This window comes from Cydia amplana, chromosome Z (assembly GCF_948474715.1).
Source record: "Cydia amplana chromosome Z, ilCydAmpl1.1, whole genome shotgun sequence".
Classification (NCBI taxonomy): domain Eukaryota; kingdom Metazoa; phylum Arthropoda; class Insecta; order Lepidoptera; family Tortricidae; genus Cydia; species Cydia amplana.
The window spans coordinates 29,695,998-29,710,174 of record NC_086096.1 but is presented as its reverse complement, the minus strand read 5'-3'; the positions used below and the strand labels follow the sequence as shown (position 1 = coordinate 29,710,174).

General features: G+C 37.5%; 1 protein-coding gene across 1 annotated transcript in view; it reads left to right on the top strand.

The window, feature by feature from the left end:
* LOC134661504 (uncharacterized) overlaps window positions 1-13,572 on the top strand; it is a 76,414-nt gene extending 62,842 nt beyond the window's left edge. Inside the window, exons 2-3 of the mRNA XM_063517620.1 lie at window positions 5,244-5,598; window positions 11,652-13,572. Coding sequence (XP_063373690.1) covers window positions 5,244-5,598; window positions 11,652-11,980 — 684 coding nt within the window. The 3' untranslated portion in view covers window positions 11,981-13,572. The remainder of the gene's footprint in view (window positions 1-5,243; window positions 5,599-11,651) is intronic.
* The last annotated feature ends 605 nt before the right edge of the window (window positions 13,573-14,177 follow it).

The window sequence follows — 14,177 nt, the reverse complement described above, 5'->3', positions numbered from 1 at the left end:
CATATTTGCGATAATTTCACGAAGGAGATCACTTTTCAACAGATATATTAAAGAAATTATAATTTATGTCACGAAACCCGCCACAACCAGCTAAAAGTGAATGTTATTGGACCTCACCCGACACTAGCGCCTCTAGTGGCAAATTCACACGCGATAGCCCCCATTGCAGATCTTATAGGTGAACCAGGATCTATTGAGGGTGCGCCATGTTGCGGAACTAATTTTTTCATACTACACTGAATTGTCACCCTATACATGAGAATAACAGCGCCCTCTTGACAATTATCATATATTACTGGTCAGGCTATAAATAGTCACAAAAATATGCGAAATTCCTTTATCGAAATATCGACACGGAACATCACTAGCAAATGGCACTTTTCATACAAAAACTATGGGGCTATTGCAACTGTCAAAATAGTTGCAATAACCCATGTGCTCGAAAAGTTGAGGTTAATGTAACTATATCAATAAAATATTAATTGCAAGACCTACAGTTCAAATAAATATACCAAATGCACTTAAGTTTTATCTTTTCTTTAGGATGAACGTTACGTTTTGCAGAAAACGGTTTGAAATATTTTTTTTGGCACAAAACGTAACACACCACAATGCAAAGCGTTGCTTCAAAATGGCGGTTGATAAAATTTGCTCTGTCGGTACAACAGTGAGCGATTTAGGAGCGTCATTTGTGTTTTATTTTATAGAGCAATTATTTTTCTACCCTCCAACACATGGCGCTTTTTATAAAAACCATTACATTGAGAGAAACTTCAATTAGTTACCTTAGCCTCATGGTTGCTTTCGCCCCGGGTGACCTTACCTTTATCCGTGGGACGTCACATTTATCCTAAAATTATAAAATATTTTTTTTAGATTCTCACAATAAGTTCTTTCATTTGAAAAACTTTATTTAATAATTTTCTCATTCTCAAAAAAGGCCTCCATGTTTAAAATTAATCTGTTTACGTTATGTGTCCGTCTTTGGGTCACAAACTTACATAGGTAATTATGTGTACCAAATTTTATCTAAATTGGTTGTGACAGACGGACAGAAAGACAGACAGACGCACGAGTGATTCTATAAGGGTTCCGTTTTTTCTTTTGAGGCACGGAACCCTAACATAAAGAACAAACAATAAAAGGCCTTAAAATAAAATATACAAACTAAAATTAAAAACTAAAAACAATACCTAATTTAATAATTTGCCGAAACTAGGCGACCGAGGAAGAGTTGCTAACAAACTGAATACTTAAAGTGATAATTTCCTTTCTGAGTCGCTGTTGTCGGATGCGCTCCGGCAAACGGAAAGTCTTCGATCGATTCCATTTAATTGTTAAGTAGGTAGGTACTTAGCTTGTTACCGCAACCGGCATTGATCTACTCCGTATTTATTTGCCTACTATTTTGAAGCAAAAAGTTTTTACTTTTCGAATTTTGTAGTTTCTTGTAGAAATCGAACGGTGTAAAGTGTAAGATTTCGATCCGCAATATTTCTTCCATAAAAACCGTCATTAGCGAGTTCAATTGTTTTTGAATTGATGTGATTTCCATTCACTTTCATTTTTGCAAATTCAATTCGGAATGTTTTTTTATAATTTAAAAAAAATCTACTAAACGCAACTTACTATCTCGGACTTGGAGCATATAACCAAACGGAGACGCCATGTCTGCAATGACAGACATTTTGTTATCTAACCTTTCTATCACTCTTGCATATTCGAGCGATAAAGAGGCAGATAGCTGAGTTTCGATTTCGCGTTCCCCGGTAGGCCCTTTGTAAGCAAATCGCCTTGATGTATCAATGTCATATTTGATTGTCTGTGAAAAATTGTCAAAAAACAGTTTAAGGTACAGTATGTATAAGTTACTCTATGGTATACTTAAGTCACTAGTGCTGCACTCTGGCGGCAAATTGCAGTAATACTTTGGTGGATTGTTTGGTGGATTTAGGCGGTCAAATAACTTTGGCAGTATAAAAATGAATGAATTCGAATTTTCTATGGGACGATAACCCTTTGCGCCGCCAGGCACAGTTTTTAAAGGCCATAGTCGGCTTTCCATAGTAAATCGGCCCTTGCGTTAAACATACTCTGTTTTTTTATGGCTACCTCTTCTAGTGAAAAATATTTATGCTGAGTATCATATCAACATCCTAATTGTGACAGTTTTTGACTAATGAATTTATTAAGTTTTCTTAAATCTATTTTTTTTCGGTCTTTATTTACAATCTTCTCTTTCAGTCTTTATGTAACCAATCACAAATTTTCAAATAATGTTCTTTATAATGATTGGCGTTGTCACAAAAATAACAATACTGGTTGTCACAAAAAAAAACAAGCAACAACGGTTGCACTCCGGGAGTGCCGATAGAAGTGAAAACTCACCTCACTATGTTACCGACGCCCGGTAACACGATACATACGTTTAGCGGAGGTATTCTATTTATTTATTATATTATGTATATTATTATCATTCTCAAATAAGATCACACTTTTTCATTGACATGTTTATTTACATACTGCCATGACAACGTCAAATTATTTGAACATAGGTAAAGAGTTTTGAAAAGGAGTCCGCAACATAAATGTCAAATAACATTGAGTTTTTCTTTATTGATTTAAATGCCATTTAAATTATGAGTGGTCACCTTACGGGGCTTACGGTCACGTGATCGCCTTACGCTGCTCGAGTTTATCATTTTTTCCCCACCTCAAAAAGTGCCCAACGCCGCTAAATATGTTTTCACTTCAAAAAGAAAATTAAGATTAAATAAAAAGTTCCATTTTTTTTGGCGGTTGTGATCGTAGGTCATATACTGGTTTACCGACTATGGCCTTTGCCGCTTTTTTACAGACTATACAATATCTCTATGGTATATGTATGGTATGGTATTTTCTGAATACTTAAATACCATTACTTTTTGCATGTTATGTTTTATTGAAATTGTGCTTCACTGTCGGATTTCATTGATGTTTAGCTATATTTTATTTATATAACTAAACTATGTTTATAACTATGTTTATACCGACGCAAGTTAAACACCACATTCAAAAATAAAATAACTTCTCCTGGGTCTCGGGAGGACACATTAATAAAATAAAACAGTAACAACTGATAACATATGATGTTTATAAAATACCTTAACACAATCTAACATTTGAACTAAACCTTTGAATCACTATTCAATAGTATACATGTAAAACATTGTTGTTCCCGTTGGTAAAAAGTCTGCTTATATTTTAACTGATTTATTTTCCTTATCAGGAAATTCAGGAAAGTATTTTGCCGGACGGTGTACGCAACGTGCGCGCACTCTTGATAACTAATTAATCACTGCCTCAGCGACCGACGTGATTTTTCCTGAGACGTAATTTTAAAAAGGCTATAAAGATAACAGTGAGAAGGGTCGAGAACCGTCAAGAGTAACCATCTCCATACCACTTTACTCGCCTTGCTTGGTTAATTTTTAATTTTCACATACCAAAACTAAGCGTTATTATTCGTCATAGGTCGTCAATTCGTCATTAATACTTAGGTAATGAAGCGGTACACAAATTCTACAATTTGTTGAGGTTTTCTACCTTGACGATTGCTCGCGCTGATTGGTGCGCGTGAGTTGGCGGACTGGGAGTTGTGTCAAGGTCGTACCACATCAACATTAAAGTATATAATCTGACACCGGTAATTTCTCAAGTTAATTCGCCATGATCCGGGATAGCCTAGTCACAGTAGTCACCCATTTTAGACAATGGGTTTCTCTCTCTCTGCCCACGTTAGCAAGACTTTCTGTGTGATCTGATGAAACATTGGTTATCTTTTTAAATATTTTAATAGTATAATTTCATGATTTGTACTCTTATCTGCGAAATCTTGTATATCTGCTAGCTATGCGAGGCGCGCTTACATCCTACATATTTTATGTTGTTGCGCTACAAGTACATGTGCCAGAGTTAAGTTTACTCGACGGCATTCGAACCGAACTTTAATAAATCATCTCGCCTATACTTTTATATTATTGAGAGCGAGATGCAATGAGAGTAAAGTCAAATCCAAATCGAATCGAAATTAGATTGTCAAAGTTCGAGTGCCACACTCTGTTAGGCATCGCGCCTATCACCGTTTTCGGAATCGACTATATGTCTATGCATGTCTTGAAAAGTTATAATTAATAATTACTATTTATCTTTATATTTATTTACAACAATCGATCTTTTCATCATATGTAATCCGTTGACTAACCAAAGAGCGAAAGAATTTTCTGTACCATTATTCTTTATCCTTAGCCGTGCGATGTATCTCATGTCTCCTTATATATTATATAAGTATTCAAAGAAAATGTCCTTACTTCACTCTCGTTAAATGCTAATGGTTCAGAATTGAGTCCTAATAAAATGTAGGTACACATGTCTCTTTATACTCCTGAGCCCCAATTCCTAATTTAATTTTCTGAATTCAAAAACAAAACTTTATTTATATATTTTTTATTATTATTAACATACAGTACAAGGCTTAAATCTATACAGATCCCCGCAAAACTGTATTTTAAAGTTTGCCTGCAACTGTTGCTACTTAAGCTGTTCGGACTTAGGGGGCTATACTTACATACTTAGCAGGTAGTTGATTATTAATATTACTTTTCTCAAAAATGGACGGCAAAGTCGAGGTTGCCGGTTAAAAAATAGGTCGCGAAGTGCGTAGTTTATGGTCATTCAAAAAATTAAAAAGTTAAAAACATTGCAGTCTCGATTTCGGGACTGCAATGTTGCATACAAATTCCATTATTTAACGAGTTCCAAACTTTTTAAAACTTTAAATGGCCATATCAAATGAAGGCATAGGTCCATTAAACAGCCAAACAGATGATCAGCACTTATTATTATAATGTTGGTACCGCGACTATTTAGGTGTCTCAAATACGTTGGCGTATTTTCAGCAGAAAAATACACTTCTTTTTTTTTAAAGGCGGCAAGCAAATCTTTTTAATAGTTTAACTTTTTTCTGTGAAAATTAGAACGTTGCTTCTGTAAAATATTTCTATTTCTTGCACCATTTTTGAGAAAAGCACTATATATGACTCGGCTGGAAGGCTACTTGCTGGCTTCGGATTCAATTAAACGGGCTCCCAAGGTCGTCCGTTTAAAACGAATCCTTAGCCAGCGTGTAGCTTCTTCCGAGCCTCGACAATAAAGTACTAATGAATGCAATGAACAATATTTAGTTGAGTATTTTACAATTACAGGAGACGTATCGTCGGTGGGCGTGCAGCACTATAGTGCCGCTGTGGGTGGAAGAAGGCGGTGAGGAGGGCGGCGAAGAGGGCGGGCGGTCACGGCGGGCGCCGGCCGAGCACGCGGCGCGCTGGCGCGCGCGGCACCTGGAGCGCGTGGGCCACCTGGACCGACGGCGCGGCGGCGGCGTGGTGGGCCGCTGGGTGCGCGCCGCCGCCGCCGGGCCCGGCCGGCCGCTGGCTCGCCTCAAGCCCTGCCTGTCCGTCTGCCAGCTCGTTGAGCAACACTGCCCCTACTTCCTGCCCGCAGACCGCGCGCCAGCGTACCCCACACAATACGCCGGCGAACCTACCTTTCTATGCCTAGGTTCGTATGTACTGTTATTCGATACTTGCTAACCTTGCTCTATATTAAATGTAATTATGCATTATTAGTCTAATTCCGTTCAAATTCGAATTCAGTGGGATGGATAGTCTAACGGGTTGGCTTAAAGTAATGAGAATTTTTATTTTTAAAAACATCATTAAAAACTCAATTGCTTGCTAATATGGTAAACTCAAACGTGTTATATGTTTTAATTTAATATTATAATATTGCAAAAGGTCCCGCATCTTCTTCCGATTTTTCTTAGCTTACTTTTCACCGTTAGCAATAGATAGGTTATACTCATACTTGAGGAGCACAAAAAATACTTCCATATTTAATTCTGTGCCTACGAAAAAATCTGTTATTTTTGATTAATTTTCTCATTCCATCCATCTTTGTCACACTCGTTGTTAAACATAAGGTCGTCTCTTTCTCTTTCAGTGTGCGGGAGTTCGTTAACACGTGCACATTTATCGCTTGTCCAGCCGCGTCTAAAGGCAACTTGTCCAATTTGTCACAAGTTAAGCGCTTCAATTTTGGAACGCCTATAACCTATCTTGAGTTATAAATCATTGCGTTAGCATCATACGTTGGACGACATTCAAGTTATTTTTTTTAAATTGACTTTGTATCCTTCGTTTCAATTGTTGCGATGATTTTGCTTCTCAGCCATCACTATACACGTGTCTACTCAAGATTGCCCAGAAATCTTCGATCGGTCTAGCTTTAGGGACGTTCGGAGGGTTGGCGTCCTTTGGTACGAAATGTATGCCATGGCCTTTCAACCAGTTTTGTGTGCTCGTGGCGTAGTGAGAGCTAGCTAAATCAGGCCAAAATATATATTTACCATCAGAATGATACTTAGTAATGAACTGGCGAACTATAGGTAAGCAGTCACGTTGATACACGTCGGCATTTATTGCTGGACCCGACGAGTCTCTGACCACTGCCCTCGAAATCGCTTTTTCCCTTTTTGAATGTCGTCCAAAGTATGATGCTAACGGTGAAAAGTAAGCTGAGAAAAATCGAAGATGCGGGACCTTTTGCAATATTATAATATGAAATTAAAACATAAAACACGATTGAGTTTACCATATTAATAGTATTTTATGCAACCGTTGTTTAAGAGGGGTCAAAAACGGCGAGTGGTGTGAGTAACAATTTGAGGCGAAGCCGAAAATTGTTAATAAAGACGCCACGAGTATTTTTTGACTCAGTTAAACAACGTTGCATACAATACTTTTTCTACGACCAAGCACTTTGAAAAAAAATTGTAAATTTAACAAATATTTTTCATTCAACAAAAATAATACTTTAAACAAGTGGAATCATATAGGACACATATGTAGGTAAACAAACCAAAAGTATACAGCAGCTAAGATACGCGACCCGGCCACCGCGCCCCGCGCCCCACGGCCGGTTGGTCAGCGACACCTTGTAACTCATGAGGCCCTGGTACTTGCTCTTAGTGAAATTACAATTTTGGACAGTTTTTTCTCGAGTTTGGCCACAGTAGCCTATGGATACTAAAAAGCAATGTAAGCGGTGTTCGTAGTCTATGGATCTTGCTATATTACGGGCGTCACATGCGCGTTTCTGATTTCTGAAGCAATTTTATTGTTTCTACTAGTTAGTACTCATCTGTCAGAGATGACAATTAAAATTAGGTTGGCAACAATGTATTTCATACAATATTTTTTAAGTGGTAATTACACGAAGTATCGTAAAAGTACCAAAAAGATACTGCGTGTATGCACAAATACTTTTTTGGGGAATAGACTAAAGACTTGTCTTGACAACTATAACATAGGGGTTTAAAGGTGTGTGTACGACCTTTTAAATGACAAATAAAAGTACGGGAGTAGAAAAAATCCTTAAACCTATAGCAATTGAGTTTTTATTGATGTTTTTGAAAATAAAAATTCTCATTACTTTAAGCCTATCCGGTGGCGAATGCACTAGTCCCAAAACGCACTATTAGTCAATACACTCTAATTTCGAAAGCCCCTCTTCTCATAAGAAACTAGGCCCAAAATACCATATTTCCAAAAAGGCTCATTCTCGATTTACACGAGAACCATTGAGAACTAGTCCCAAAATACACCTTTCCCAAAATACCCCAAATTGTGTTCACCTGTGCGTGGCGTAATACTTTATTCTCATAATGCGTAGGTCTCAAAACACTCTAGTTCCAAAATACCCTATTTTTTTGGAATGTCTCTTTGTGACTGCTTTCAGCCGTAATCATTACCCGTTTGATGCCTAAAATTTTTTTTTCAAAAATAGGATTTATTTAATTATTATTTTGAGCTATACAGGGTGTAATCGTTAAGTGTTGCTCGGCGATAGTTCCGTAAATATAGCAGATATCAGAAAATTTCAAATTGATATCGAAAGTGCATATAGTGAAAGTGAAGGGCAATATACACACGAGTGTTTTAATGCCTGTGTTGATAAAGCAGTGTATGGAACTATCATAATTAGGTGGGCGAGAAACTACCCTCATTTATGGCATTATTTAATTATTTAATGCCATAAATGAGGGTAGTTTCTCGCCCACCTAATTATGATAGTTCCATACACTGCTTTATCAACACAGGCATTAAAACACTCGTGTGTATATTGCCCTTCACTTTCACTATATGCACTTTCGATATCAATTTGAAATTTTCTGATATCTGCTATATTTACGGAACTATCGCCGAGCAACACTTAACGATTACACCCTGTATAGCTCAAAATAATAATTAAATAAATCCTATTTTTGAAAAAAAAATTTTAGGCATCAAACGGGTAATGATTACGGCTGAAAGCAGTCACAAAGAGACATTCCAAAAAAATAGGGTATTTTGGAACTAGAGTGTTTTGAGACCTACGCATTATGAGAATAAAGTATTACGCCACGCACAGGTGAACACAATTTGGGGTATTTTGGGAAAGGTGTATTTTGGGACTAGTTCTCAATGGTTCTCGTGTAAATCGAGAATGAGCCTTTTTGGAAATATGGTATTTTGGGCCTAGTTTCTTATGAGAAGAGGGGCTTTCGAAATTAGAGTGTATTGACTAATAGTGCGTTTTGGGACTAGTGCATTCGCCACCGGATAGCTTTAAGCCAACCCGTTATACTGTGTACAAGAAATAATAAACGGTTTTGAAAAATCAACTCCTAAGGTGGTTAAAAAGGGGATGAAAGTTTGTATCGGGTTCAAGTCATGTTCAAGTTTTATTTTAAGCTAGAGTCTGTGCGGAAAGAGCAGTCGTGAAATGGGGCCCAATACAATCCACGACTCTTCTCTTTCCGCACAGACTCTAGGAACTTGAAACTTCGTAAAAACAATATTTTAATAAAACACAAGAATGTGATTACAGCGCCACTGTATCTGACAATTTTCTTGATAAAATGAGTGTCGGAATGAACGTCATAATTGCTACGGTAATGCGGCGGCGAACGTCACTCATTGCAAGGAAATTGTTACTGCGTCGGCAACAACGACGCCGCCGCTACAGCAAGCAGCTGCAGTTGACATTCGTTTAGGGATAATTATTTATCATGTGGATCGACTTAAACTATTTTTATTTTATTTGAAAGATGTATTTAGTGTAATCTCATAGAAATTTCAATAGAGTTAGACCAAGAAAAGTCTGCAGCGATTTTGACAGCCCTTAGCCAGCAGCCAGTGTTATTATAAATGTCAAACTTCTATGAAATTATGACGTATAAATAACACTTGCACTGCGTGGGCTATCAAAATCGCTGCAGACTTTTCTTGGTCTAACTCTAGAATATAGTATTGTTTTTAGATTTAGTTGTATTGTTTATTATACGATTAATTTATACACATGTTGATTTACATACAATCAACTTTTACATACAAAATGCTTGTAACGTAATGTGTGTAAAACGACTTAACGCTTAATAATAGGAAATCAGAAGCCCTAAAATCTTCCGAAGAAAAGTAGTTTCTTTTTTACCCCTCTTACTTTTTTATTTATTTATTTATGTATTATTATACAAAACATAAAAATAATGCACAACTGGCGGACTAATGCCTAATGGCATTCTCTACCAGTCAACCATCGGGCCAAACAGACACATGTAAAAATGGAGCACTTTTTTCTTTGTTTATAACGAAGCTCCATATTTTTTTTATTGATGCCCAAAAGCCTTGCATGTAACACATAAATGCAAGGCTTTTTATTTCAATTAGGTATACATTATTTCTCTTCAATTTTGAAACACGTTGTTTCAGCATATTGGTTCTAAAATATTGGTATAATGTGTGTTGTTAGCATATTAGATTATTAATTTAATACGTTTCTAAAAACACGCAAAGGTGGGTAAATAAATTCAAAAATGGAGGTGTGGTTAAACTTTTCCTTCAAATTTCATAAGATTTCTTTGGTAAACTTCGGAGATAAGAAGGCCTCTTATATTTTCGCATCACACACTATAGACACGGAAATAAAGAAATAAAAGACATTAAAATATGTAATATAACTCCATAATCTAAAAACCAATGAAGACGTATCGTGCGCGTCACCATATCTCATTTGGCTCACCGTCAGCGGGATATGACCAGCCGTAGTAATAACGCTCTATTTTTAATAGTACGTAGGTACGTAACGATAGATCACCGTAACCGGATGCGAACGTACCCTTTTTAGGGTTCCGTAGCCAAATGGCAAAAAACGGAACCCTTATAGATTCGTCATGTCTGTCTGTCTGTCTGTCTGTCCGTCTGTCCGTCTGTCCATCTGTCCGTCTGTCCGTCTGTCCGTCTGTCCGTCTGTCCGTCTGTCCGTCTGTCCGTCCGTATGTCACAGCCACTTTTTTCCGAAACTATAAGAACTATACTGTTGAAACTTGGTAAGTAGATGTATTCTGTGAACCGCATTAAGACTTTCACACAAAAATAGAAAAAAAAAATTTTTTTGGGGGGGTGCCCATACTTAGAACTGAAACTCAAAAAAAATGTTTTCATCAAACCCATACGTGTGGGGTATCTATGGATAGGTCTTCAAAAATGATATTGTGGTTTCTAATATCATTTTTTTCTAAACTGAATAGTTTGCGCGAGAGACACTTCCAAAGTGGTAAAATGTGTCCCCCCCCCCTGTAACTTCTAAAATAAGAGAATGATAAAACTCAAAAAAATATATGATGTACATTACCATGCAAACTTCCACCGAAAATTGGTTTGAACAAGATCTAGTACGTAGTTTTTTTTTAATACGTCATAAATCCCCTAAATACGGAACCCTTCATGGGCGAGTCCGACTCGCACTTGGCCGCTTTTTATTAAAAGTGCTTTGCAACATTCGCAATCAACAAACTGGAGGCCAACTCTAATTTAACAATCCCATTTTGATGTAAAATGTTACCAAGACGAGACCATTATATACAGTATGTAACGGAACGAAAAGCAATTACGGTCTTTGTTTCTTTTTAAAAATAAAGGAATGTCTCCTTTAAGTAAAATGAGCCAGCATAAGGATTTAAGGTAGTTTCCCTCCAGGGCCCGACTTATCTTTCCACACTGTATACGTGCCGTTGAAAGACGCTGTTAGTCCAACCGGCCCTAAGAAAATGAGAGCTAGATAGTCCAGATTATTATGAAAACTTTGTTTTAGTTACTTTTTCTGCAAACTGTATCTATCTACATCTAACCGGATGGATGTGTATGAGCGTACCTATCTACCAGTGGCGGCACGTTATAGTTTGTCAAAGGACTGTCTCATTTCAAACAGACAGAGATAATCATACTATCTTTGTCTTACACTAGTACTAGCACCCAAAAGAGAAGGATGAGTACCTATAGTTTTTTTTGTTCTTATTTACTGACAATTTGGTTTTACCAACTATAGAAATATTCTTAAAAGCCGGAGCTAACAAGGCTTTCCTTTTCTGCGTTAGCACAAAGAAAATGTCTTATATGTTTGAAAATTAGGCAAGTTGGGGAGAATCGATATCTGTGAGCGCTCCACCACTTTTATCTACCTCTCTCCAGTGAAGTAGGCGAACGTAAATTAAAGTAAGCCTGTAATGTTTTCAGATCCCCGAATACCAGAAACGGGCGCACAGAAGAATAAGTCCAACTACGGATGGGACGAGTGCTGCTACTGGTACTGCGAGCAGCGGTTGTGCTACCGCTGCGAGTCGCGGCTGAGCGAGGCGGCGCGGCCCGAGGCCGAGCACTGCGCGCCGGTGGAGGAGCGCCTGTCGACCTGCTCCGTGCCGTACGCAGCGCCGTCCGCCGCGCCGCCTCGCGCGCCGCGTCCGCCTCTGCTCGCCGTCGCGCTCGTGCTGCCGCTCGCCACGCACTTACGGACCCACTGGACAGCCTACAAGCATCTAGTGAATGTGCGCGATTCGAGGTTATAGTTTTACGTTCATGTGCGTCGCACCCCCGCGTCTCGCGATCGTATGTTTGCGATCAGAACTTCTACTAGTACTGTATTATGATAATAAATTACTGCGCGGTTACGAGTTCAATGATGGTCGCGCCTGGCGGGGCGGGGCCGTCGCCGCGCCTCGCGAGTGCGATGCTCGTACTTACTCTAAGTGAATATTTGTGTCCGAATGCTCGATACACTCAAAAGTCAAAAAATAGAAACACCAAATGTACTCCACTTATGCATTTTATCTCGTAAGCCGAAGTTCCGGCCAGTATGTTAATATTTCAGGCACAAACGATATTTTGCTTGAAGTGAAGATGTTATATTTTAAATAGAGTTTTACAGCAACATCGTTAATAGGCACTTTATACTTTTTAGTTATTTTTGCTAAACTAGTTTACATAGAGACAGTATTTTTAAAAGTTGAAAAAAAAAACGAAATTTATCTACGTCATTTACGATTTACCGTCAATGACTCAGTTGATTTACAACACCAACCTTATTTTATAAATGTTTTAATTAATTACATATACATATTAGGAACATATCTGCTACGTGATTGTAAGCAGATCCTTACTACTGGGTAACGCGGCTTCACCTACAATCTGATGATACTTCTGCTGGTTTAGAAATAACTACTGGCCGTAGTTGGTTCCGCGTTGTTCAGTATGTTTCATACTCAGAAAAGGATTTATTTATACTTTTTTATAGGTTGTAAGTAAGCACTAATACACGGATGGCACTGTACGTAAAGAACTGAAGAAAATTATTTTGCTCATTGGAACAATAGATAGTTGACAGAAGAATTGGTATTTTTTTGTGTCAGAATTTGTTTTGATAGATTTGCGAGCCTTCATTGAAGTAGGTAGTAACGAGTAGGACTCGGAGGCGCGCCGCCGCCGCCGCCGCGAAAGCTGCGCGCCGCCCCGGCTCTGCCGACGCCTAAGTGCTGGTCTATGAAAAATATTGATTAAACTAATCTAGGGATAATTAAAAGTAGTTGTTGTTTTGTAAGAAGTAAAAATACGACTAATAATACATATAATGCAAGTTGTATGTAATAATATATCCGTCTTATGAACTATCATCATTCAAATATTGCCAGATGTATCATGGTTGATAATGATTTTTATAATGAATTGATTTTTAATATATATTATTGTATATGTATATTATGTCAAACATATGATATGGTGTAAAACAAACTTCATCAGGGATATAGTCGTTCGCGTATGAAGATCTGATAACAATGTTTGTTACTTTTTCTTATTTTTGAAAAATATTAAAAATATAGAGGTGTCGTTGAACATAATGTGATCGATAACAAAATATAAATAATGGTTATGAAGACTTTATTGAATGGATATTTGTTGAAAATATTGTCCTCAGGCGGGGATGTAGTTGTTGTATTCAAATGATAAATGATAATAATATTAAGTAAGTTATTTTTTACGTTTTTTATCGTGTACATATGTCAAAAAAGTTCGTTGTTCCCAATTCCGTACTTAATCAAAGTCACTACAAAGGTGCTAAAGGTCTATTAATGCTTCTTAGGTGTTTAATTTGTTACCAACTCCGGGCTAGCGCGGCGCGCCTGTGCCGACGCCGACGCCGCCGTCGGCCGCACGGTCCGCTGCACCGCTTCACTCAACTCGGCCGTTATTCACGCGGTTGCCGTTCACTAACGTCTCACAATCGCACCATTTCTTTGCTGTCACTTATACACTTAAATACTTTTTTTATTTCCAAGAATGATTGTGTAGTTAGATAGTGTCCGATTAAAAAGAATGTCCATTAGTATTTTTATGATTGTGTATAAAGCAATATCCACGCCGAAAGCGATATTTTTTTGCAGGTATTAGGGCAAATATTAAGAAATAAGTGTTAATTTTTAACTACTTTTGGCAACTAAAAACTTACACCCTTCTTTTTAACATTACTACATTATTAAAACTAACTTAACAATATCAATATCATTACAACGAGTAAAGCACTTGGTAAATCATAGTATCATCAGAAGTATATTATGTAGGAATTATTAGGTTTCAATGACCACCAAGTGAAAGCTGATTGTTTGCGGAAGTAGGTAGCAGACCCGCATAACAATGATTCAAGCTCATGGATAAATGATTGATTAAAATACGCTTATTCCTTTAAAATATTTTATGTTTCAGATTGCTTAA